Source organism: Plodia interpunctella, chromosome 9 (genome assembly GCF_027563975.2).
Source record: "Plodia interpunctella isolate USDA-ARS_2022_Savannah chromosome 9, ilPloInte3.2, whole genome shotgun sequence".
Taxonomy (NCBI): domain Eukaryota; kingdom Metazoa; phylum Arthropoda; class Insecta; order Lepidoptera; family Pyralidae; genus Plodia; species Plodia interpunctella.
Window position 1 is genome coordinate 8,639,071 of NC_071302.1, and position 26,250 is coordinate 8,665,320.

A 26,250-nucleotide genomic window follows, 5' to 3' on the forward strand; every position below is an offset into this window, starting at 1 on the left:
GTCTAAGATAATATTATGAGCTTTGAAATTCCGGTGGCAATTGTTCGCAAGACAAATGGCAAAGAGATCGCTATATGGAAAGGATATACTTTTTACTGCAATAACGTTTACCAGAAAACGAATGGATGGAAATGGACAAATGGAATGTGTATAGCACGTCTAACTACCACAAAAGAACATACATTAATAAGATTTAGCTTTGACCATATACACCGCCCTCCCGAGTTTGTTATCTTTAATGGAATCTATAGAAAGATATGAATTATGATGGGGCAAGCTGGGCTTGTCTGTATTTTTTCACAATGTTACATTTGTTTTATACGGTCTAAAATACATCCTAGATTAAAAATATATTTATTGCGATTAATTTATCACCGTTTGATCCTGCAAGATCATTGAAATTTATTTAAAGAACGTTAATACAATAACAAACCAAATAATATACAATAAATTTGAGTGCGTGGAGATTTTTAATTTCTAATCAAAATAATAATTCTATGATTTAACTATCATTTTCACCTGCCACCACATTTTTTTATAATATTTCAGTGGCTATCTTCCGCAAGTCCTCTGGAAAATCTGTAGCCATTCTGGACGGCTACACGTTTTACTGCAACGATTACCACAGGAGCACCAACGGCTGGAAGTGCACCAACAGCAAGTGCAAGGCGCGGTTGACGCTTACTAAAGAGCAAATCTTGGTCAAGGCGAGCTGCCAACACGATCATATCCGCCCTTACTATATCATTCGAGATGGAGTGTTCATAAAGATTTAAATAAAGCATTTAGTTTTAATGATTTCATCCGAACGTTTAATTAAGTAATTTCAATTCAATATTTTTTTCCTAGCACTTAAAGTTTCGTTACGAAACGGAGACAATCTAATGTGTTAATTATTAATTGTTCACAAAATTAAATCACGATAGAATAAGCGCTATCGTTAGTTTTTTCCGAAAGTGATTTAATTTTGTTAACATAAGTATGTGTTTGTCGTCCTACTCCGCCAAGTCATATATTTTTCTATATATCTAAATTTGACATTGTGATTATAAAGTTACATTTACATAATATAGAGTCTTATGCATAAGACAATGAGCCTTGTCTTGATCTTTTAATATATTTTCAGTACGTTTCGTCCGTAAGAGATCTGGGAAAAGGATTGGCATTATAAACGGGTACACGTTCTACTGCGACGACCGCAACAAGACCACCAACGCCTGGCAGTGCACCAACACTGGCATCTGCAAGGCCAGGTTCACAACCACCAAACAGCAGGAATTACTACATGGCAACGTCGGCCATAATCATCCCCCACCCAAGTTTACTGTTCATAAGGGAGTTATTATTAAGCTTTAAAATGTTTTCAATGACAAGTAGGCGTGTTGTTTAGTAACACCTTGTATCTCGTGTACCAATAAAATTGCATAATGTAATTAATGAATTTTCCTAATATCAGAAATATCGTTGTGTACTTGAAATATCGTTGTGTGTGCAAATTATACAAATCTAAATAAATGTATGCTTTGTCCTATTTAACAGTTTGCTTATCAAAAATGATGATTAATGAATATTATAATACTTTTGATGTAATAATCTATATAATCATGTACCGTCTCAAATGTTCGTAAATATACTCAACTTGGCATGTTATAAACTCTTTACGCTGGCTAAATATGAATAATCACCAACTAGTTTCCTCACTCTAAGTACCCTCGTAACACATGTTATAATGGCGGCGCGTTAATTTTCTATAAATTTTAGTGTTGTACGCTCGGAAGAACACTGGTAAAATAATCGCTATTCAAGACGGGTACACTTTCTACTGCGACGGGCGTAACAAGTCCAACATCTGGCTGTGCACCACCGGCGCTTGCAGAGCTAGGTTCACCACTACAAAGCAGCAGTACTTCCTCAGAGACATCTACGGCCTCCACAATCATCCGCCGCCTAAATTTACTATTATTAACGGAGTTTATGTTAAACTAGGATAGTCTTCCGGAATTGAATATATATATTTGTAAATAATAATGGACACGACAATAAACTTTGACACTCAAATAAGATTTATGGGACAAATCACACAGACTTAAATAACAATGGCGTATCAGCTCCCATTTCAACGGAAATTTTATTTTTATTTCTTAGTCGCATGTTGTGGTAAAAATTCACCACAATATTTATATTTGTTACTTTAATGAAGTCACAAATTAATATCAATATTTTTTAAATCTAGCGAAATACCTTCCCACCTTATTTAAGTGCCGTCACAAAACACACTGACAATGTCCCTATTCTGAATCGTAACCGTATTTTGGTGGACCAACTTAACAAAACGAGGTTTCTCATCGAAACGTGAGAATCTAATTCAGATACCTTGGACACATACATAAGTAGCTCGATCAAACATGCTACAGTTTTATTATAGAAAAAAAAACTCGTTTGTTACAGAAACCGGGCGCTTTGTAAGATACAGGGGCGGAACTATTTTGCTTCATCAAAACTACTAATACTTTTATTTTGCGTCTTTTTGATAAACATGCTCCTTTACATCCGGTTCGGGTTAAGCATGCTCCTGCTCCATGGCTTTCGGAAGAAATCAAATTATTCATGGCTAGAAGAGACCGCGCTAAACTAAAATTGAGGCAGTGCCCTTCTGAAGAAAATCGTGCCAATTACGTTTGTCTACGCAACCTGTGCAATAAAAAGTGTAGGGAGGCGAAGCGAAAGTACATTCATTCGCATGTTCTGAATTGTCCCTCCAACAAAGTATGGAACTTCTTAAGGAGCTTAGGTTTAGGTAAACAAAAAACTGGTTGTGACTCTGTGTTTGATGTTAACGACTTAAACAAACATTTCTGTACTCCTCCTTCTTCTCTTTCCTCCACAACTAAGCAGGCAACCTTGGATGGCATCTCTGCTAAACCTTTCTCTAATTCTCCTCTATTCTGCATTAATAACATATCGAGTGATGAAGTTGTCAAATTCATCAACTCCATTAAGTCCAAAGCAGTAGGCAATGATGGTATATGTTTGGAGATGATCAAACCTATTGCTTTGCTTATTGCCCCATTAATTACTAACATAATAAACTGTTCAATTTCTTCTGGTGTTTTCCCATCCGCCTGGAAGCTCGGCCATATAATTCCCCTTCCTAAAAAACTTAATCCATCTAGCCCTTGTGACCTTCGTCCTATCTCCATCCTTCCTTTACTTTCCAAAATCATCGAGCATCATGTTCATCAGCAACTGAGTTCCCATCTTTCTTGCTTCAACCACTTGAGCGCCTTTCAATCTGGTTTTAGGAATGGTCATAGCACCACTACTGCGCTGGTTAAGATCACGGATGATATTCGGGCAAATATTGATAAGAAATTTCTGACTGTCCTTGTTCTTTTAGACTTTACCAGTGCATTCAACACTGTGGATTTCGACATTCTTATCGCCCTCTTGAATAAGTTGAATTTTTCTCCTTTATCCCTTAGTTGGTTTAAGTCTTATTTGACCGGACGTCGTCAATGTGTTCTACTTAATGACTGTTTATCGGACTGGTATGATCTCTCTGCCGGTGTTCCTCAGGGTGGCATACTTTCTCCTGTTCTTTTCTCGATTTTTATTAATGGCATCACGAATTCTCTCTCCTCAAAATTTCATTTATACGCTGATGACCTTCAAATATACTCAGCTGCCCCGTTAGAAAACATTCAGGACGCTTTCTCCACCATTAATTCGGACTTGAATAAAATTGCGACTTGGTCTCATCAGTTCGGGCTTTTAGTTAACGCCGGAAAATCTCAGGCCATTGTTATAGGTAGTCCTTTTTATATTAATAAATTTAAAGATCTGGTGGTGCCCGATCTTGTTCTTGACAACAAAACCATTCCTTTATCTCCTTTTGTTAAGAATCTTGGCATCATCATGGACGAGACGCTTTCTTGGACCCAGCACATTGATGAGATTAGCCGCAAAATTTTTGCTTCACTTCATGCTCTTCGCCGGTTGCAGTTTTTTCTTCCCACTGTCACTAAAACTCTCCTTATTCAATCTCTTCTTATTCCTCTTCTTGACTACTCTGATGTTGCCTTCTTGGATGTCACGGAGGAGCAGTATGATAGGCTGGAACGATTGCAGAATCAGGGCATTCGCTTTATTTTCGGTCTTCGCAAATTTGACCATGTTTCTGACTTTCGTCGTCAGTTAAATTGGCTGCCCATCCGCCTTCGCCATAACTTACATATTCTTTCTCTTCTGTACAATGTTCTTTTTAACCCGTCTTTCCCTGAATATCTTCATGAAAAATTCTCTTTCCGTGATGTTGATAGCCGCTTACGGTCTTGTAATGTTCCTAAGTTACAAATTCCTTCTTGTGCATCTCGGACCTTTGCTCTCTCATTCTCTGTGCGTGCTGCGAAACTGTGGAACAGTCTTCCTCTTGAAATAAAGGTGGCTCCCTCACTTGCCTCTTTTAAATCCCAGCTGAAGGGACACTTTGAACAGGCCTCAGATATTTGAGTGTTATAATTAATTATTTATATTAGTATTTATATATGGTTTTATTATATTTTAATTATTTTGTTTTTGTACTTATTGTGTGTAGTTTTAATAAAGTATACTTATTTAAGTTTTCATTGCTTGTTGATACTTGATGTTTCGTGTACTTCTTTTTTCTTCACTTTGCACGTTTATCTTATGCTACCTTACTGTGTGTGTTGATTTTTTTTTCCTTTCAAATACTTGGTTGACTGGAAGAAATCCCTTTCTGGGATAAGTCCGCCTTTGTACGCGTTCTTTCTTTATTTCACTGCTTTCTTTGTATGTGTTTTCTTCGTGCAATAAAGAGTTTACAAACAAACAAACAAACAAACTATACCTACAACAGGTCATCGAGACTGCTCTGGTATTGTTCCAGGAGGAACTCCTCAGGTTGTAAGGCTCGGGCGAAACTCACCAACGACGCGAGACGCGTGAAGGAAGTGCACAACATCCACAACCATGAGCCATTGGAATATCGGTTGTCAGACGACGGTAAATTCATTAAGGGCGCTGGAATGAATTCCGTTTTGCACAAGGGTTGTGGCGAAATATACAGTAATAATCGGTGGATGACTGGACATTACCAATAAATAATTTTACAATTTTCTTCTTCAATTGTGTGAAGTTATAGTTTTACTGTATAATAGTTTTAATATATACTCGTATTTATAGCTATAAATAAAATATTATAATATAATATCATAAACCAATATTGGTTATGTCAGTATTGTCACTAAAATAACACGCAAATAATAGTAACTTATTGTATTATTTGCTAAAATCTATTTAGCATCATATTATTATGTGCTTTTGGTACTATGAATAATAAATAGGAGATATATTCTTAGGTCTGAGTCCGTCATATCTTTCGGCAATTAATCCGAAAGCCTGAGGTAGACAAGGTATACAATAATGGACTACCTGTTGCACCGATATAAACATTTGTGACTAGTCTTATAAAGTATGCATTTTCATTACAATTTGGCAGGTACATTATTATTATCTATATCATTATTATGATATTAATATAGTCACATAATTTTGAATAATGTACCCAATGAAAACGAGGTCTGTGTGTAGCTACATTAGAGTACATTAATAGTAGAGTACCTATAGTGCTTCTGTTAGATATATCATTATTAAATGGTTATATAAAATCATTCATGGTATTAAATTGTATCAATATGTATTTAGAAAGAGTTCTTTTGATTATTATTTATTTTTATATCATCATACAAGGATGTGACTAGAAAACTAGGAAAGGCGCTGCTTCGCTGGAGGTACATCGCCAAAGTTGCGGGTCCAATGTGGAAGAGAAATAAAAAAGACCTAATTTACTGAGGTTCATTAGTGGAGACTTCAATTCCGTTCTAGACGGAATGAGCTGGTTAAAACAGATTACAAAGTTTATTTACAAATAAGAATTTGGCGTACTTCAAAACCCACTGATAATTATATCGCCATCATAACCGTCAATTCATGTTACTTTACTTTGCAGTAAAATTTATTCTCAACTCGTCGGGTAAAGAGAATGCAATGGTGGAAAATTATACTTACTACTGCGATCGTCGTTACAAGCATTCTTTGAGGTGGAGGTGCACCAAAAAGAGAATATGCAAGGCGAATTTTACCACCACCAACTGTGAAGAGCGTATTGTCGTCCGCGGATACTTCAACCATTGCCATCCTCCTCCCAAATTTGATATAGTAAACAATGTATTGATAAAATTCTAAGTTTTTAAAGTTTTCTGGTCTATTTGTTGTCTCGTAGGGAATAAATCTTATTTGTATTGTGTTTTTTGCATTGTTTGTTTTTCTTATTGCATTTAAATTTTGTAAATATTCATTGTATATTTTTTTCATTATATATCAAAATTGTGAAATGGGTGGCTAAATTTTCGGATGTCTTATGGCGGGACATAAAGAAGCTCACTCTTGTATAATATACTCCATTTGCTGTGTATACTAAATAAATGATTTGAAATTTGCAATATCCTTCTTATAAACAATTTAATGTGCTTCTTCTTCTTGTTGTGTTGTTTTTCAGTTGACTCTAAGTCTCGTTCTGTGAAGAGCAATACCTCGCCAAATTTTATTTTAATTTTATTTATTAAACACAACACAATGTCACAGTCTTATTAATAACAATAAAAAGCCAATAATAAGTTCCCTTTGCTTTTACGGTAGTTTTTAACCAATAAAGTTAAACCACAGTAGTATCAGCATATAATTAAATACAATTTCGAATCCATTCGATAGTAAGAAGTGAAATTCAAACCCGCACTTCGCCCTCTGGACGACCACCACCCTCACTCGACCACCGATCATATTCATCCTCTGTCGAAATGTATTGTCCGTAAAGGACAACTTAGGCTAATATTAAGATTGTAATAAGGCTTCAAGAACTTTATTTTATTATATTTTATTTACGCGAATCCTTCAAGTATTACATACTATTGACATTTTATTTTTCTTCATCCTTTTCTAAATTTATAGATGCTTCAGTTTGATTTTGGGGCATAAATGTCAAGATGTTCCAACACTCAATATTTGTGTCTTGAACACCGACGTCATCAATTACAATGTAAAAATTGAATAGATTTGAAATTTGAGTACCATTTGACCAATTATGTTAAAAATGTTATTACAGTGAGCTTTGTTCAGAATGAATCAGGTATAGAGGTCGCGATTCTGCATGGCTTCACGTTCTATTGTAACCGTCGCACGCACACCACACTATCGTGGAGATGCAGCAATCACAACATCTGCAGGGCGCGTTTCACCACATTCAATTCTGACACGCGGACAATACTTTTCTGGAACACCGGCCATTCTCGGAATGTAAACGAAAACTATACCGCTATGTGATTGGTTAGCTCCTACTGCGAGAATGGAATAATTCACCATATAAATACTTTATTACAGTGGACTTTGTTCAGAACGCGTCAGGTAAAGAGATCGCTGTACTGGATGGCTTCACGTTCTACTGTAACCGTCGCACGAACAACTCACTACGGTGGAGATGCAGCAGTAACAACATTTGCAAGGCTTGGTTCACCACCAGCAATTCCCACCAGCGGATAATACGTCGTTTGAGCACTGAACATTCTCATCCTCCAGCGAGATTTTTTGTCCTTAATGGAACATTAGTTAGAATATGACATAATACATAATATAATTTAAACAAATTAAAGCTAAAAATGAAAAAATAATACTTTTATTGACATTTAAGGAATCAATATGATGACAAATATATTTTAAAAATATTCGAAATAATTTGTTGAAACAGTTATTAAACACGTCCGTACCTTTTACACTTCGGACGTTTCGGGTCGTCTTACTTCGACCTGCAATCAGCTGCAAGCGCCTGACTCAGGAGGCTGTATTAAGCTATTAATAATGAAACGCGAAAGTTTAAAATTAGTTATATCCTAACTGATATTATAAATGTTAAAGTAAGTTTGTGACCTCTTCACGGCTTCTACTTAATTAATCTTCTTGAAATTTTGCATACATGTAGTTTAAAGTATGGAGAAGGACAAATCCTTTCATCCCGAAAAAATAACTGTTCCCGTGGGAAATTAAAGCGGGCAAAGCCGCCGGCAAAAGCTAGTTCGAAAAATGTTAAAAAAAATTGTTTCAAATTTTCTGAATTACTGTGTGTTTATTACAGTGAAATTTGTTAAAAACATATCAGGCAAAGAGATCGCGATAGTGGATGGCTTCACATTCTACTGTTACCGTCGCACGAAGAACTTACTGCGGTGGAGATGTAGCAGCCACAACACCTGCAGGGCTTGGTTCTCCACCTGTACCTCCCAACAGCGGACAATACGTCGCATGAGTGGCAAACATAGTCATCCTCCATCGAGATTTAAAGTCCATAAAGGAACATTACTTCGAATATATAAACATGATAATTAAACAAGCTAATATTTAATTTATGAATGTATTTTAAAGCTTTTTGCTCCCAAGGCCCACCTACAATAGGTAGCTAGGTAGATAGGTAGGTAGATTTTATGTTGTGCAATAAATTTGAAATAAATAAAATGTATTTTTTTACTACTTACTCTCCCCTTGTGCCTTATGAAATATGTTTTAGGTTTTTGTCAGGATATAAACCTCTGTCGTAGAAGTCAGATGTCGTACTGCAGTGTCGTAGATCATTGTCCAGAGACACATATATCATTTAACAGTTTTTAAACACTGGGCCAATTCTTTTTTCTGTTACATTACAGTACGCTTTGTTCAGAACGCGTCAGGTAAAGAAATCGCAATATTGGATGGCTTCAGGTTTTACTGCGACTATAGCACGCAAACCACACTAGGGTGGAGATGCACCAGATGTACTAACTGCAAGGCGCGGTTCACCACCACAGCCTCTGACCAGCGCATTATACTGCGCACGAGCATTAAACATACTCATCCTCCATCGAGATTCATTGTTCGTAAAGGAACCATAGTTAAGATATAATATATATCGATAATGTTAAATAAAATTTTAAGAAATTAATATTGTTTAATTTTACTTACATATTTCGTCTCACTCAGAATATGAACATTTTAGGTTTTTAATTCCTAAATATTCCATATCTCTGCCTCAAGCAAGGTGTTTACTTTATTACAGTGAGCTATGTTCATAACGAATCAGGAAAAGAGATCGCGATTCTGGACGGCTTCACGTTTTACTGCGACTATCGCTCACAAACCACTCTAAGATGGAGATGCACCAGATATACCAACTGCAAGGCGCGGTTCGCCACAACCAAATGCGAGCAGCGGACACTAATTCGATCGAACACTGATCATACTCATCCTCCATCAAGATTTATTGTCCGTAGAGGAACAGTAGTTAGGTTATAACTAGAATATAACTCTGTGAAATTTGTCCAATCTTTGAGAATTGATACCGATTCTGATCAACGGATTATACTTCGTACTAGCTCTAACACTCTCATCATCTTTTCTTTTCTCTCATCTCTTCTTTCATCCTCCATTGAGATTTATTGTTCGTAGATGTACTTTAGTTGAGATATAATATGTACCGATAATTTTAATAAATCCTTATGAATTAAGTATTTTATTTTAGTCAGACATGTTTATTGTTATTTACATTTTTCGTCACACCCAGAATAAGTAGATTTTTAGGTTTTATGACCACAAAATGTTCCTTATAGATGTCATCTCAAGATTTATACTTTAATTACAGTGAGCTTTGCTCATAACGCATCAGGTAAAGAAGTCGCGATACTAGATGGCTTCACGTTTAACAGCGACTATCGCACGCAAACCACTCTACGATGGAGATGCACCAGATATCCCAACTGCAAGGCGAGGTTCGCCACAACCAACTGCGAGCAGCGGACACTAATTCGCTCGAACACTGATCATACTCATCCTCCATCGAGATTTATTGTCCGTAAAGGAACAATAGTAAGGTTATAACTACAATATAACGCTGTGAAATTTGTCCAAACTTTAAGAATTGAGGACCAGAATATCAAAACCAATAAGTTTGTTTAATGTTTCATTGGCATATTTTTTATTTGTAATACACACAACATGTATTATGTAAATATAACCTTTGAAAAATGAAGTATAAAATTAGTACTTATTTCTATAGTAATTTTTCCACTTGACACGCGAAAGAAAAATGGAAAATTGGGAAGGCATCGATGTATACCTAAAATAGGAGAAATAGATTTATGGGTAGATCACCCATAAACTTATATGTAAATACATAAATATTTTAGGTTTATGTCGATGCATTAACCTCAAGATATTTTGAAACCCAATGCAACATCCTAAAAGATACTAATGCTTCGGCCTACTGACGTATACCAAAGACCTCAGGACGGGTTACGTGTTTCGTTAGGTCCTTCAGAGCAGAATTTATATCACGATGGTTATAGAAAAATGTATGAGGGAATTTAAAATCTTTAAGAAATACATACATGTAAAATAACTAATTTCACATTTTCCAAAGTAATTGACCTATATTTAGGGGTTTACTACAGTCTTATAGGTATAGCTATAGTTTGTCTTATAGAGTTGTCTGTGGTAGAAGTAAGAAGCCATTTATTTTCAAGGTTAGGTTTGCTCCTGACTGTACTCCTTCTTCACAAAATCTATTTTAAAAAATTTTATTACAGTGAATTTTGTTCAGAATACGTCAGGCAAGGAGATCGCGATACTGGATGGCTTCACTTTCTACTGTAGCCAACGCTCGCAAAGCACACTACGCTGGAAATGTAGTAGCCACAACATCTGCAAGGCGCGATTCACCACGAGCAACTCTGACCAGCGGATCGTACTTCGCTTGAACTGTGAACATACTCATCCTCCATCGAGATTTATTGTCCGTAAAGGCACATTAGTTAGGATGTAAAATAAATACAATTTTAGCAGATTTTTAAGAATTGAGAATTTTATTTTAATCAAAATGTTATTGTGATTACTGGCTCTTCGCTCTCGCACTGTACTTAATCATCCTCTGTCTATAAAGGAAATATAGGTAGTAAAGATAGGATGTATTGCGATTTAAAATAAAATTTGAGTATTGTATTCCAAACAAAAGTATTTTATTCAACACACTCGCGGCCGCTCCACATAGTACAAAAAAAGTATAATTATTGTAAATGTTATCTATAACAGTCGTGCGTTCGCAAATTTGTTAATCTGTTTTTATTATTGGCATAGTTTATTTCATGTAAATATGTCGACATTTTAGGTCTTCAAGATATTCTCTAACACAATTAGAGCATTTTTACACATTCATGACAATAGACAAAACAAATGAGAAGTTTACAATTTAAACTTTCACTAATCTCATGTTTGGAAGGCTTTTTTCTTAAATAAATGTTTCTTTTTTTTACAGTGAACTATGTTAAGAATGCATTAGGAAAAGAGATCGCGATACTGGGTGGCTACACCTTCTACTGCAGCCAACGCACGCACACTACGCTGCGGTGGATCTGCAGTAACCACAAGATCTGTAGGGCGCGATTTGTTACCTCCATCTGCGAGCAGCGAACAATAATTCGCTCGAAAATCGAACATACTCATCCTCCGCAGAAATTTATTGTTCATAAAGGAACTTTAGTTCGAATGTAATCTATTTAATTGAAAATAAATAGAAAGAAAAAATGTCTGTCATAATATTATTGGTATAATACACACGCAACGTTAGAAATATATAGAAATTTAAATGTTTGTCAGGAAAACCTTAGGAAGTTCTCAACCCAGTCACCCGTCCTGGATGATGTATTGATTTTGTTTAGTCCAAAGACTACGACTAGCACTACGTCACTAGCATTTCAAAATGTGAATGTTCTCGGAGTGTTTTATCCTTTCATGATTATTAGTATAGACAAAACAATTAATAACGTCACAATAAAATTAAAACGATACACCTATTTAAATTTAAAATTGAAGTGGTGACACTCTGGGTGAGTTGACCAGTCAACTTTTATGTTGAATTTAACCTGTGTACTTTGCGTTTTTCTGCACAGGTTAACGTGAAAGTTGACTGGTGCAACCCACTCTTAAATTACTGAAACTATTATAAAGGTATATAAATAAAAACTTTATTACAGTAAAGTTTGTTCAGAACACGTCAGGAAAAGAGGTCGCGGTGCTGAATGGCTTCACGTTCTATTGTTCCCGTCGAACGCAGACTATATTACAGTGGACGTGCACTAGGCACAACATTTGTAAGGCGCGATTTGCTACCTCCAAATGCAAGCTGCGGAAAATTATTCGCTCGAACACTAAACATACTCATCCTCCAACGACATTTGTTATCCGCAATGGAATATTATTAAGAATATTATAATTGATGAAGTTATTAAATAAAACGTTTAATTATTTTGTTTAGTCCAATATAAATTACCTTTTATCTCTTTCCATCATGACCCTACATAGATGTTTTAGGTTTTTGTCAGAGCAGGCAACTTTAATTCGGATGTAATTTAATTAATTGTCACTTTTTACAAAAATACATATTCATCACTACGGTTACGTGGTCCGACGTCTTTTGCCCGACAGATCGGACAACAATTACCTATATATACCTAAATATATAGGTAATTGTTGTCCGATCTACTCGTATGTAGAGATGTTTTACGTTTTTTCCTTAAGATGTTCCCAATCCCGGTCACCCGTCCTGGAGGACGTCACTGTGTTAGTCCAACGACGTCACTGCATGGTATTTGAAAATCATAATGTTTTAACCTTTATGATAATTATTGTAGACAAAACCATTAATGTATATTTAAAAATATAGTATTGATTGGCTAACACCTAAATTACTTATTATATACCTATTTTTATATAAATAAATAACATGTGTTTTTTTACAGTGAAGTATGTTCAGAACGCGTCAGGTAAAGAGATCGCGGTACTGGATGGTTTCACGTTCTATTGTGGCCAGCGCACGCACACCACACTGTGGTGGAGATGTACCAGTAACAACATCTGCAAGGCGCGGTTCACTACCTCCAAATGTGAACAGCGGAGAATAATTCGCTTGAACACAGCACATTGTCATCCTCCAGCTAAATTTGTTATCAGTAATGGAATATTTGTGAGATTATAAAGGCTTTGTCAATAAAGGTTTAAATATTAAAGGGATTTTTTAGCATATTAAATTTAATGGACACATTTTTGACTTCCCATCATCCCTTCGTGTTTTAGGTTTTTGTCAGGGCTCAAATTTCTGAATATTCGCAACTGAATTGGAATTGAGAATATTCTGAAATCATAGAATAGTTCAATACTTCTCAAATATTAAAAAATATCAATGTTCCGGAACATGTGTTTCAGGGATATTTTTTTTATCAACAAAAACTAGCATTGTCGAAAAGCGAATGTAATATTTAAAAAATGATGTATACAAGATTTCTTTTCTTTAAGAAAATAATAAAGATACTAAAAGAAATATTTCATTTTTTTTCTCATATTTTATAATGTAATTGACATGGTTTTTGTGTCTCTCCGTTGTTCCTCCCGAAATATGTTTTTGTCAGGCTACACAACATTTGATGTTCTAAATCCCGGTCACCCGTCCGGTGATGTTTTTTATCCTTTCGTGATAACCAATATAAAAGGATATTTAAATTCAAAATTTAAAAATACTATATTTATATGAATAAAAACTTTATTACAGTGATGTTTGTTCGGAACGCGTCAGGTAAAGAGATCGCGGTACTGGATGGCTTCACGTTCTACTGCAACCATCGCACGCAAACCACATTATGCTGGAGATGTAGCAGCCACTGCAAGGCGCGGTTCACAACAACCAAATGTGAACAGCGGAGAATAATTCACTCATACACTGAACATACTCATCCTCCAAAAAGTTTTCTTATCCGTAAAGGAAGGTTAGTAAGGATTAGAAGAGAGCAATAAGTTCGATTTTACTCCATATATGTATTCTGTATTGTTTGTACGTATTATGTTTATGGGCAATAAAGTTTGCTATTATTATGCTGTTTTTCCCACTTTTTGAGCCCAGGCAAGGCCTGGTATAATTAAATGTAAGCACGGCTGTGATAACTAAGCTATAACATAATTATACTCGTAATATTATGTCGGTCAGAATATAATTGAAGATTTATCGGTGAACTGTTTGTATTCCTACGCTTCGTCGCTTTTCCTTTATTTTAGAAAAATATCTTGATTTGTACATATGACACAGATCGAGTTAGCTCCAAAGTTCGAGACTTGTGTCGTGGAACACTAACATGGGATAGGCTTTTTTATCAACTTATACTCACATAGTCAAAATAAATGAGATATTTTTAATCATAGAATTATTTTTAAAATATAATATTTTATTACAGTGAAATTTGTTCAGAATTCATCAGGTAAAGAGATCGCGATCTTGCACGGCTTCACGTTCAACTGCAACCGGCGCACGCAGTCCACCCTGGGGTGGCTGTGTACCAGTAACAACATCTGCAAGGCGCGATTCACCACAACCAAATGCGGACAGCGGAGAATAATTCACTCGAACATTAAACATACTCATCTTCCATCGAGATTTATTGTCCATAAAGGACGATTAGTCAGATTATAATTAGTATTCGTATATATAGATATGTAATACTTTAAAATGTACTCGTATGTGCTTTATATTCGTAAAAAATTAAAATTATTTTATTTGGCTATGTTTTGTCGCTTCAATCTTCTACAAGCTTGATGTTTTAGGTTCATGTCAGAACACAATATTAGTTCAGTGACGAAACTGACGAAACTGGTATTTGAAAATATCTAAATGGCATACGTGCTCAGGAATTAAGATGCTCAAATGGGTGATTGGCCTTCTTTTATTCACGAGTATGAAGGAATAGAAATCTTACCTATTCATAAAAAATATACAGATGTGTGATGTGATGATATTTATAAAGTAACTATTTTGTAAAATAATATTTTATTACAGTGCACTTTGTTCATAATGCATCAGGAAAAGAGATCGCGATCCTGGACGGCTTCACATTCTACTGCGACTATCGAACACAACAAACCTTACGATGGAAGTGCACTAGGAACAACGTGTGCAGGGCTCGCTTCACCACCAACAACCAACGAGCTATTATTAGAAAAAACACAGAACATACTCATAGTCCGTCCAAGTTCGTAATTTACAACGGAGTGTTGATCAGAACATAAATGTTTCTTGTTATGTCTTGTCACTTGCTGAACAAGCAAATAAATTAACGAAGAAAATAGTGCAACCTGTAATATGAAAACATTATTGTATATAAAATATTATTGTTTTTCAGTTTTCAGGATTATTTGCTAGGTATTTCTGTCCTCGGCTTTTCATTATAGTTTGTTACCATGAAACGATATAATAATCTTTAAGTAAAACAGTTTAAGTACACAGCTCTGAAGCCAATTTTACGACGTTTATTTATTTCCAGTGAATTTTGTTCGAAACTCATCTGGAAAAGAAATAGCTATTGTTGATGGATTTACTTTCTATTGCGACAATCGTTCAATAAGGACAATGGGGTGGAAATGTACCAGGAACAATGTATGCAAAGCCCGACTCACCACCACCAATTCTGGAACACGAGAAATCGTCAAAAGAAATGGAGTCCATACTCACCCCCCACCAAATTTCTCTGTACTTAACGGAGTGTTAGTAAGATGGTAGTTGAAGAAGAAATTATTCTGGTGAAGCAAAACATCGTGAGGATTATCTTGTATTAATGGAGATGAGGATTTTACTACATTCGAACCACCGACATCACCGAATTCGAATGTAGAAGGAATATTGACTGTAGAAGGAATTAAATAAATATTTCTTACTATTTCTTACTATTCGATGAAGAGTTTTTTTTTTAAATATCCCTAAAAATAGTTCAACAATTTAAAAATCCCTACAAAAAATATAGCTGAATTTTATTGGATAATTATAAATCCATATTTAAGACATATGGTAAATATATTAGACAAGTATTTATTATTAATATCTTAACTGTAATATTACATATATTTTTTTATCTTTTATACAATAATATTTTAACGTATTTCACATTAATATGTTTTTATCATTGCATCACAAAGTTAATTGTTAAAAAATATAGTAACGTAATTCTTATATTCGGTTACATTGGTTCGCTTCTTACATTTACACATCCTCCAGTCTAGTCATCCTTGATATTTAAGCAATCGGATCCTATACGTTTTATTACGTTAACTTATTTCCAGCGATTTTTGTTCGAAATTCATCTGGGAGAGAAATAGCTATACTTGATGGATTTACTTTCACTTGCGACAATCGATCAATGTCGACGATGGGGTGGAAATGCACCAGGAACAACGTGTGCAAAGCCAGGTTCACCACCACCAATTCTGAACAACGGGACATCATCAGAAGAAGCGGAGAGCATTCTCACCTCCCGCCGAAATTCTCTGTACACGATGGGGTTTTAATAAGATGGTAATTTAATGAAGTACCTTAAATATATATTTGAATGTTACTTTTGCGAGTGTTTTATTTATATTCATTATCTTCCTTAAATAAATTATCACTTCACGTTATATATGGGCTGTGGCATATTTTTGTGAAGACCGTCATCAATGTAATTACTTTCTTACATTTTTGTAGTGCGCTACGTTCTCTCAGCTCGTGGCAAAAACCTGGCGCTGTGGAATGGCTACACCTACAACCCTGATTCTCGGAGGCCCAAGACCATATCTTGGCAGTGCACCTCTCGCAACCACCGCCTGTGTCGGGCCAGGTTCCTCACCTCCAAAGAAAACGGGAAAATTATCAAAACTCACCTGGAGCACACACATCCCCCACCAAATTATATTATCAATAAAGGAGTCTTATTGAGATTTTGCAGTTGAATATAAAACTGATCTTTAAGACATAATGTAACAGTTTCGTTGTGTATAAGTATATTGTTATATTATATATAACAATTTTTACGACAACTTCACTTTCTCCAGTCGAACTAATTTAAATTACTATTACGTTTATACATCCACTTTTGCACAATTATTTTAATTGTTTTCGTCAATAGTTCATTAAAAATATTAAAGAGTTTATTCATATGCGTCTGGTTTTAAATGTTTCAACTATATGTCTAAAATCATATACCTATAGCTAAATGTTTGAATGAGTTTCATACTAAATAGTTTTAGTTTGAAACCTCTTTATGTTTTGTTAAATAAAGACTTGAAATGATTGGAATTACCTTGATATTTTTAGTAATATATGCCCGAAATCGTCGCGGCAACGAGATAGCAGTTGTAGACGGATACACATTCCACCTCGACAAATATGGCAGAACGACGATGGCCTGGCAATGCACCAAATGCATCATTTGCAGAGCAAGATTCATCACGACCAATGGTCTTCCTGAAGAAAGATATGTTATCAGAAGTAATTTCGAACATAACCACGAGCCATCTAGGTTTGCTATAGCTAATGGCTATATTGTGAGATTCAAAAAATAATGAAATATACAAAAAAGAAATTAGATAATGTTTGAAAAAAGTCCTCGCCATTTCCCGTTTAATTCGAGATCGGCTCTCCCAATTCAAATGCTTTTTTAAATGTGTTATGTAATTTTCAATTACTTTCTTTTTTAAATAACTATAACATGTCCCACTGCTGGGCAAAAGCCTAAATACTACTATTAGCGTAATGAAAATGAATGTATAGATTTTATTTACAATTAAACATATTTTTTTCTTGAATTAAGTTTCTTTATGAAAGCAAGAAAAAAAAAGAAGCAAGGAAATGGAATAAAATTTCAAAAATTTTGGAACTATTTTAATATTTTATTTTCAAGTTAGTAAGTGTAATTTATTATATTATTACAAATAACCTGTATATATAAAATAGTGACGCATAAAACTCCTGAACCATTATGTCGTCTACAATAAAATATTTTTTACACCGAACGATGCATCATTACAATTTACCTGAAATAAAATAACAAAAATAGCTCTTGTCCAAAGAAAAGCGTCGATATGCAACGTTGATAACGTTATGTTTATATGTTTAAAATATGTTATTGTTACTCTTCCTACGTACCTATCCATTACAAGCTCAACGCTATAATCATTCAAATTTTCAGTCATATACGCCAGAAATAAGGCGGGAAAAGAGTTGGCGGTTATAGACGGCTACACGTTTTACGTCAACTACATGACGAACACGACTTTAGGCTGGCAGTGCTCCAAGTGCCAGTGTAAGGGTAAATTCACCACAACGATAGCCGGCCCCGAGGCAAGGATCATCATCAGAAGCAAAACGCAGCACAATCACGAACGGCCCCAGTTTCAAATACGAAATGGTGTTCTTATTTATAAGTATAAATGTATTCAGAACTTTGGTTTGGGTTCATAAGGCGATATAAGCGTGTCATCACATTTTGATCAATTTCTTTTATTTGTTAGTGAATACAAAAAAATAATCTAACAAATTGCCTACTACACTAAATAAAAGGTTTTATTTGAAAGTACTCTAATGGACACAGTTGCAATAATTTGACTAAATCAAAAACTGTGCCATCATAACCTTTCTTACTTTGATGTTAATAACATCCTGAAGAAATATTGATTAGATTATATTTTTAGTTTTGATTAATAGATAAAATAGATCAAATGTGTTGATGGCGATAGCGTGCAGGTAAGTACAGCATTAAAGCTGTAACTTATTGTTTATTAAGGTTTGGCTGCTATAAGCATACTGTAGGATAGGTAAACTACACAAACATTTTTTCATTTCATTCTTTGTTCTCCATTTACTATTGTAATCTGAAATACAAAAAATCGTGTAGATTATTTGTTATTTGCATATGTAGAGATTTTCTACTAGATTACTGTATCTGACTTTTGTGTATCGCTATTTTAAAGTTTTGTTTCTCAGAGTCATTGAAAAAGTAAATTGTATAGTTTTATAAAATATAATTTGACTCAAATAAATAGTAGAAAATATTGTGTTTTTCTTCTTTGTACACCCCATTCTCCAACTTACTTTTAGGGCTCGAAGAAAATATTTTATTATATTCCGTTGAACTTCATTTCAGTCCTGGATGTGGTGTTATGAATTGTAATCGTGCTGTAATTATTATAATATATATATTATATACAATCTTCGGTACTGTGCCTTTAAACGTTCAAAATTTAGGGATAGCTATAAGCATTCTCACCGAAGAACCGAACTGAAGTTAGCCTAGATATGTAGGCTAACTTCGCATCAAGATCTGATCTGACTATATAGGAAGTTCTAGATACTAGTATTAGCTTATTAAAACAAAAACATGCATTAGCTTTTTAATGTCTCAGATTTATATTTGAGAATCACAATGTTTAATAGAAGACAACAACTGTAAATCTTAGATTATTAAAGTTTTACTTTCTGTGCTGTAAATATTAGATTTTCTCATTCCAGTGACGTATGTCCGAAACAAGAAAGGGCAAGAGACAGCAATTATATTCGGCTACACGTACCATATCGACAATAAGACGAAGTCGACACTAGGCTGGCAGTGCTCCCGGGGCCAGTCCTGCAAGGCACGGTTCACCACCTCCAATACACTCCCCGAAGAGAGGAGACTTATCAGAACCAACACTGAACACAACCATGCGCCTCCGAAATTCATTATACGCAGAGGTTATATTATAAGGATATAAAAATTGATGGAGACTACGTTTTAGGTCTTTTTAGTAGTTACTGATAATTTGATGTTTTCTTATATTTTTTTTTTATATTTTTGAATTGTTGTGGTAAAAGAGACTCATTACTTAGATTAACGCACATATACCACAAGAATACTTCAATGGTAATATATATGTATAAAACTGTTTATTTTATTGTTTATGTTTGTATTAGTGTGTGTGGCAAATAAACGTTTGTCTAAGTCATTCTCCAGCCTTCCAACTATCTCCACACTAATGATACTTATTCTCAATGCAACGCTTCATTTCAACTTAAAAGAAGAATAAACAAACACACTATCTATCTAATCTATCACAAAATGTTTGGGGAAAGAATGTGTTCTCTTACTTTTATATACACAAGCTTTTCAGTATTGCCATATAAATTGGATTAAAAATAGTTTCAATGCTTTCGGGATCTATTAACTTTTTTTTCTTAATAAACATAGTTAATTTTCAATTATAATCTATTTTTGTCGTTATGTATTGAGAATATTGGATTTTGTTGTTTTTTTTTGTATGTATATTCCAAATACTTATGTTTCCAAATTTTCAGTAACTCGTGTTGTAAATGCAAAGGGCAAAGACATCGCTGTGGTGAACAGCTACTCATTCTACAAGACTCGGGTTTGCAAAGACTCCGAACATTGGTGCTGTACCGCAGGGGCGCCATGTAAGGCGCGGTTCATTCTAGACAGGCACCGATGCATGCGCAATTCCAATCTAGAGCACAATCACCCGGCGAAGCAGTTCGTTATCAAAGGTGGCGTCTTCTACAGGGTTTGATTTGATTCAAGCCTTCTAGCTGAAATCCTGATCGCTTTTGTAATTCTCACTACATTCTTGATAAATAAACCTTGTAAGACGAATTGACAAGTTTTTGTACTATTTATTTATAATTATACGTAGTAAGTAGATTATAAAATTATTTCAAAATATGAATTTATTGATTAATATTAATTTATTTTTTGGGTGAAATGTCGCTACTCGCTACTACTGGTGGTGGAACACAGGAGGTGTGAACACACCTCGACATTAAAGCGACATTTCACCCGACGACGTAACTTTCTCCCATGGATCGGGTGAATAGTTACGCCTCATACACCAAGATACACTTTACAATTTTGGTGTTATCTTGTAACGGTGTGAATTTCGATCTCGGCCAATATCGATCCACTGTCGAGATCGAAATTCACACCGTTACAGTCTCCGATTATAATAAAATGTTGATAACTTTACAGTTAAATTGCTGAAGAATGAGAGAGGCAAAGAAGTGTTGATAGTAAAGAACTACTCATTCTACAAGAAGCAGGAGAGCAAGAAATCGTCCCGATGGTGCTGCACCTTCAGCGGTAGTTGCAAGGCGCGGTTGTTGATCAACAACGAAAATGAGATTGTTGAAGCCAACCTCTCACACATACACAAGCCGAACAAGTTTGTCGTTGTTAATGGCATCTACCACAAATGTTAGATTTGGTTTTAAAATTTGCTTTAAAAATACATTTACATCGGTTCTTTGTTAAATTTGTAGCTTTACCTGAGAAGCGTTTGAATCTTTATTTTTAATCGCCATTTTCATTTATGGAAAGGTCTTAAAATATGGAATGTAATTTCATAAGATTAAGCGATGAACAAGTAAAAAAAAGCATACATATCTTTAATGAGTACCTACATTTTAACTATAGTTACCAGTACATCCACTTCACGAATTAAAATAGCCAAGTTCGCCTTTATTACCGCCTATATACCGATACATACAGGGTAACTTGAAATGCGGTCCACTGTACATTTTAAAACAGAATAGTTGTAAATGTTATTATTATTACAAATTTTTGGTTGGCAAAGTGAACACTCCACGAAAGCAGCGAAAGGGTAGCGCTCCCTATTTGTTGTAATGTTATTTTTTTGTCCGTACTCAAGGGGAGTGCATAACAATAGAAAAGTTTGAATGGGACCATAGATATTTTTATTATTACAAGTTCTATGCTGTGGACGCAGTATAATCCATCTCTTTTACACGTCTTATACTCCAAAATAAATATTCTAAGAACCATATCCAGACAGTGTATTATTTCATAATGACGAGTGAAGACCATTAAGGTCTTTACCTCATATTTTACCAATAAATTGCATTAGCAATTTATTGGTAAAATATTTTTTATCAATCAGTTGTAATAGCAAGATTCAGAAAATAAAGATATATTTTAAAGTGAACGACTTGTGCAATAATAAATAAACATAATAGTGAATTAAAAAAGTGTTAATGAAATTTAATAAAATAATCCTGAAGTACTTTTTATTTTACCTTTTACCCATGTTTACGTAAATGTTTGCAGATAGGAATTATAATTATTATCATAAATTGAATTGTTTCTTCAAAGATCTCATTATTTTATCGATAGTTGACAAAGGGTGAGTTCTACTAGTCAACTCTGACGTTGACTTTAACCTGCGTGTCGTTTACGTTTAGACAAAATGGCGTACAGATTCCGGAGCGTATGTAGCCATTAACACAAAAATAACAACTCTCAACAATCTCATCAAATCAAATTATTTTTGTCGGAAAAGCGTAGAGTAATGGATAACATAATAATTACAGTACAGTGGGTCCCGAATCAAGCAGGCAAGCTGCAGGCCGTTTGGCATGGGTACACGTTCTACTGCAACAGCAGCAACAAAAATACCGCTTACTGGCGCTGTACCTACGGCAGGCAATGCAAGGCGCACTTCCTCACGACTAAAAACATGGTCATCATCAAGACCCAGCTCCAACACACACACGATCCTCCGAACCTTGTCATTCGTAACGGAAAATATATCAAGATTTGATTTCGTTTTTTTTGTTTTTTTTTATTAGGTAGTAATTTATTCCCAATTTCCAGTTTCTTGTAATTCAAAGTACATACATTATTAGTTATATCATAAGTTCTTAATGTTGAAGGGTTCCCTCTTTACCTTTAGTGTGACATGCTATAATTGTTATTATTTCTAGATAAAATATTGTTCGTCAAGAGAGCATCAGGGAAAGTAGTGGCGATAATAGACAAATACACATTCTACTGCATGCGGCAGACAGCCACGCAGGAGATGTGGCGATGTACCAACTGCAACAAATGCAAGGCCAGGTTTTACATCAACAAGGTGACCGGCAAAATGCGCACTTTCTTGGATCACGGCCACGAGCCACCATACTTTATGATTCATGATGGAATCTACCATCGCCTTGCCAGGCCCGACTCATACTTTGGCAGCATTCAACCCTTTTAGTATTTACGATGTTTTCGTTCGAGGTTTATTGAATTAAATGTAAGAATGCACAATATTTCGTGTCCGGTCTGAGAACCTGCGAATAAATTATATTATAATTTTGTCACACTGCTAAAAAATTTGATGTATAAAATCTAGTAAAATAGTTTACAAGCTTTTTTGTAAAATCGGCAGTTTATGATTCATGTTTTTTTGCGTTTGATATTTTATATCGTAATAGCTTACACACATAATACATATTTATAGAGTTTATGCACAAAATATTTATAATTAAATTTAAGTTATTTAATTAAAACATTTTAAATATGTGCTTAGTGGCTGTCGTTTAAGTATTATTCCTAAGGTAAGCCCTTCGGCGAACATTGAACGAGACACAAGATAAGTTTATATATCATGTGTATACACGACAAGGGACCAATGATGGGTTAAATTACAATACAATCTTATTCACTACAAATATATTGATGATACAATATATTAGTAGTGTTAAGATTAATAAGTTCTTCTATAAATATGTGAATGTTTTAGTAGTCAATTTATAAATGCGTACACAATATATGTGTTCTTCTTCTAGCTATCATGCAGTAATTGTTTTTGTAATAAAGCTTACCCTTTCTGACTTCTTCAAAATCTAATTTTGTATCTTTCAGTCACGTTTGCCAAAAGTCGGTCGGGTAAAGCTGTGAGCATCCTTGAAGGCTACACCTTCTACTTGCACAACATGGGCATTACCAAAGACACTTGGCGCTGCACGGCTAGCTCCAAGTGCAAGGCTAAGTTCGAAATCTCCAAGGATAAGAAGTTGCTTAAAAAACATTTAGTTCATATCCATAAGGCACCTCATTACGTAATTCGAGATGGAGTTTGTATTAAAATATAAACCGTTTATCCTGTTTTAGTCTCGAATCTTAGTCTTCGTTAAGTTTTAGATTTAGGTAAAATTTATCTTGGCTGTTAGTTCAACTTTTATTTTTAGGTTTGTTAAGTAGAATTCAAAACTAATTATTATTGAATTTCAAATCCTCTACAAACTCGCCGACATCCAAGTGTTTTGTCTTTGTTTTGTGTGCAATCTTTGAGTTTCTCAACACTTGGCTAAGGGTTAAATAATGTTCATATGTATGTTTAATTGAATTCTTCTTATTGATAGATTTTTAAAATTGTATGTCAAACTAATTAAATTCTTTTAAATTGATCTTTATACAGATAATATCGAAATTTAAAATATAATGTAAAATATAATATAATGAAAAAACTTGGCTGTGTTGGTTGTTAATTAAAATTTTGACCCATATAATAAAATTTATCGAAAAAACAAGTTGACTGACAACTATCACTGATTGAGGAACGATTTCAGTCAGGTGGTTTCAACGTCGCAACGGTAAAGACATAATCGTCGTCAACGGTTATACCTACTACTGCAAATCGAAGGGCAGCTTCACCGATATATGGAATTGCACCAACGCGACCCTGTGCAAATCCCGGCTCATCATTAGAAAATTAGACAGAAAGGTTGTGAGAGGATCGCTCTATCACACACATAACCCGCCTAGATATATTATTAAAAACGGGATTTATATCAAACTTTAAATTTAAATACGACTAGTTGTAAGATAACGTTTTTCAGAAGTAATTCTTGTAAGAGTGTATCTATGTCAATAATCATGTCTACAATAAATCTCTAATATTTTTTTTATTATCATTTGGTTCTTATGTTACAAATAAATGTATAATAAATACTTAAAATAAATTAACTTTTTCCATGCAAAGTGTGTCGTATTTGAAATCCTTTGATGCTAATTTCTATTCACCAGTAGCTTTCTTTATAATAAAAACTTTCAGTGTTATAGTAGTCAGTGCCACTGTTTTGCTCTCCAACTACCTCCCAAACCAAAAATCACCTCAATACCCAATGTTCCATTTTGACGTGAAAGAAGTACAAGCAGTGTTGATTGATATGGATTTGATAAAAGGATACTAAATTAGACCCTAATGACATAGTATATTTTTCAGTGATTCTTCTGGCCAAGTCCCGTTACTCCGGTAAACACCTGGTCATGTACAACGACTACACGTACTACTGCAAGAAGCAATGCAAGAAAACCAAATATTTCCACTGGTACTGCTCCACTCACAACTGCAGAGGATGTAATGCAAAACTAAAGTTGGATGAAAATTTTGCTTTGATTGGTCTAGACAACACTCACACGCATCCTCCAGCTAAATACTTCATCCACGAAGGACAATACATAAAAATGTAACCTCATCTTCACCTCATTTCAATGTTCAACTTACCATTTTTTACAAGTTTATATTCTTTCTGTTTATTGTTTTACCAAACAAGTGCCTGAATATGGCAGGCTTATTAGATGAAATATAAAACAATTGAGATATTACAAAATTGTTTAACTATAAACATGATTACTACGTATGTTTGATTACACTTACAATACTCAATTACTACTACGGCGCAGCGACTCAAAATGGATCTTGGCTACATTATGACGCCATTTTGTATGGTCTTGTATAATACCAACAAGGCTCCGTATATCCCCAAGGATCTCATCTTTCCAGTGCCCAACTGTAACTTACAATGCCACATTGTTATTATTAGAATTAATAGAAAAGGACGAGTTCTAGACAAAATATGATTATGCGGTCGATTTTAGTGTGTTCTGAGTCAAAACTGTGTACCGTGAGTATTTCAAACAACAGTTTATTTTTAAATATTTCCTCGCGTTAGTTTTCATCAAATTATCATTATATTGAATTCGTTGTAAACATCCATGTCATACAGTATTCTGATGCCGTATTTTGATGAATTGAAATATTTCCACAGAAAATGGAAAATACATATTTTAAAAAATACACCAACTGAAAAGTGGCGGATACCTACTTCAAGTCGGCAGCCACACATTCTCGATCAACTACAGGAACATAAGCGGCAAGATCACCTGGTACTGCTCCAGTAGGGTCAGTAAGAAATGCAAAGCCTCCATCAAAATGTTCTTCGGCGACATCATGCACATGATTGGGGAACACAACCATTAAGTAAACTATATTCGAAATTATTTTAAATTATTCTAGTCATTGAAGAGAGACAAAAGTATAATTTTTATACATTTTTAGTTGTCACTTCAGTAATGGAGAGATTATGAATACAAGACGTTACTCTTTGTATAAATATTATGATGAAATATTAGAGATAATTAAATGATTAGATAAGATTTTATTTTAAGATTCACAACCACGACGTTAGCTGTTTAA

General features: G+C 34.6%; 1 protein-coding gene across 29 annotated transcripts in view; it reads left to right on the forward strand.

Annotated features, from left to right (window-relative positions):
• The window catches only part of mod(mdg4) (modifier of mdg4), a 167,753-nt gene that overhangs the window by 106,833 nt on the left and 34,670 nt on the right, over positions 1 to 26,250 (forward strand). The window contains exon 5 of one of the 29 annotated variants that reach the window (XM_053749181.2): positions 24,997 to 25,384. The exons of 13 other annotated variants lie outside the window; for them this stretch is intronic. In XM_053749181.2, coding sequence (XP_053605156.1) covers positions 24,997 to 25,244 — 248 coding nt within the window. In that variant the 3' untranslated portion in view covers positions 25,245 to 25,384. Of the gene's footprint in view, positions 1 to 549; positions 804 to 1,126; positions 1,655 to 7,455; positions 7,735 to 8,203; positions 8,470 to 9,157; positions 9,607 to 9,739; positions 9,991 to 10,682; positions 10,934 to 11,407; positions 11,659 to 16,648; positions 16,909 to 18,131; positions 18,992 to 20,272; positions 20,518 to 20,957; positions 22,004 to 22,315; positions 22,561 to 22,708; positions 22,999 to 23,633; positions 23,879 to 24,996; positions 25,385 to 26,250 lie in introns of those variants that run through there. 15 more of the 29 variants (XM_053749170.1, XM_053749139.1, XM_053749164.1 and 12 more) reach the window with 15 other exon arrangements.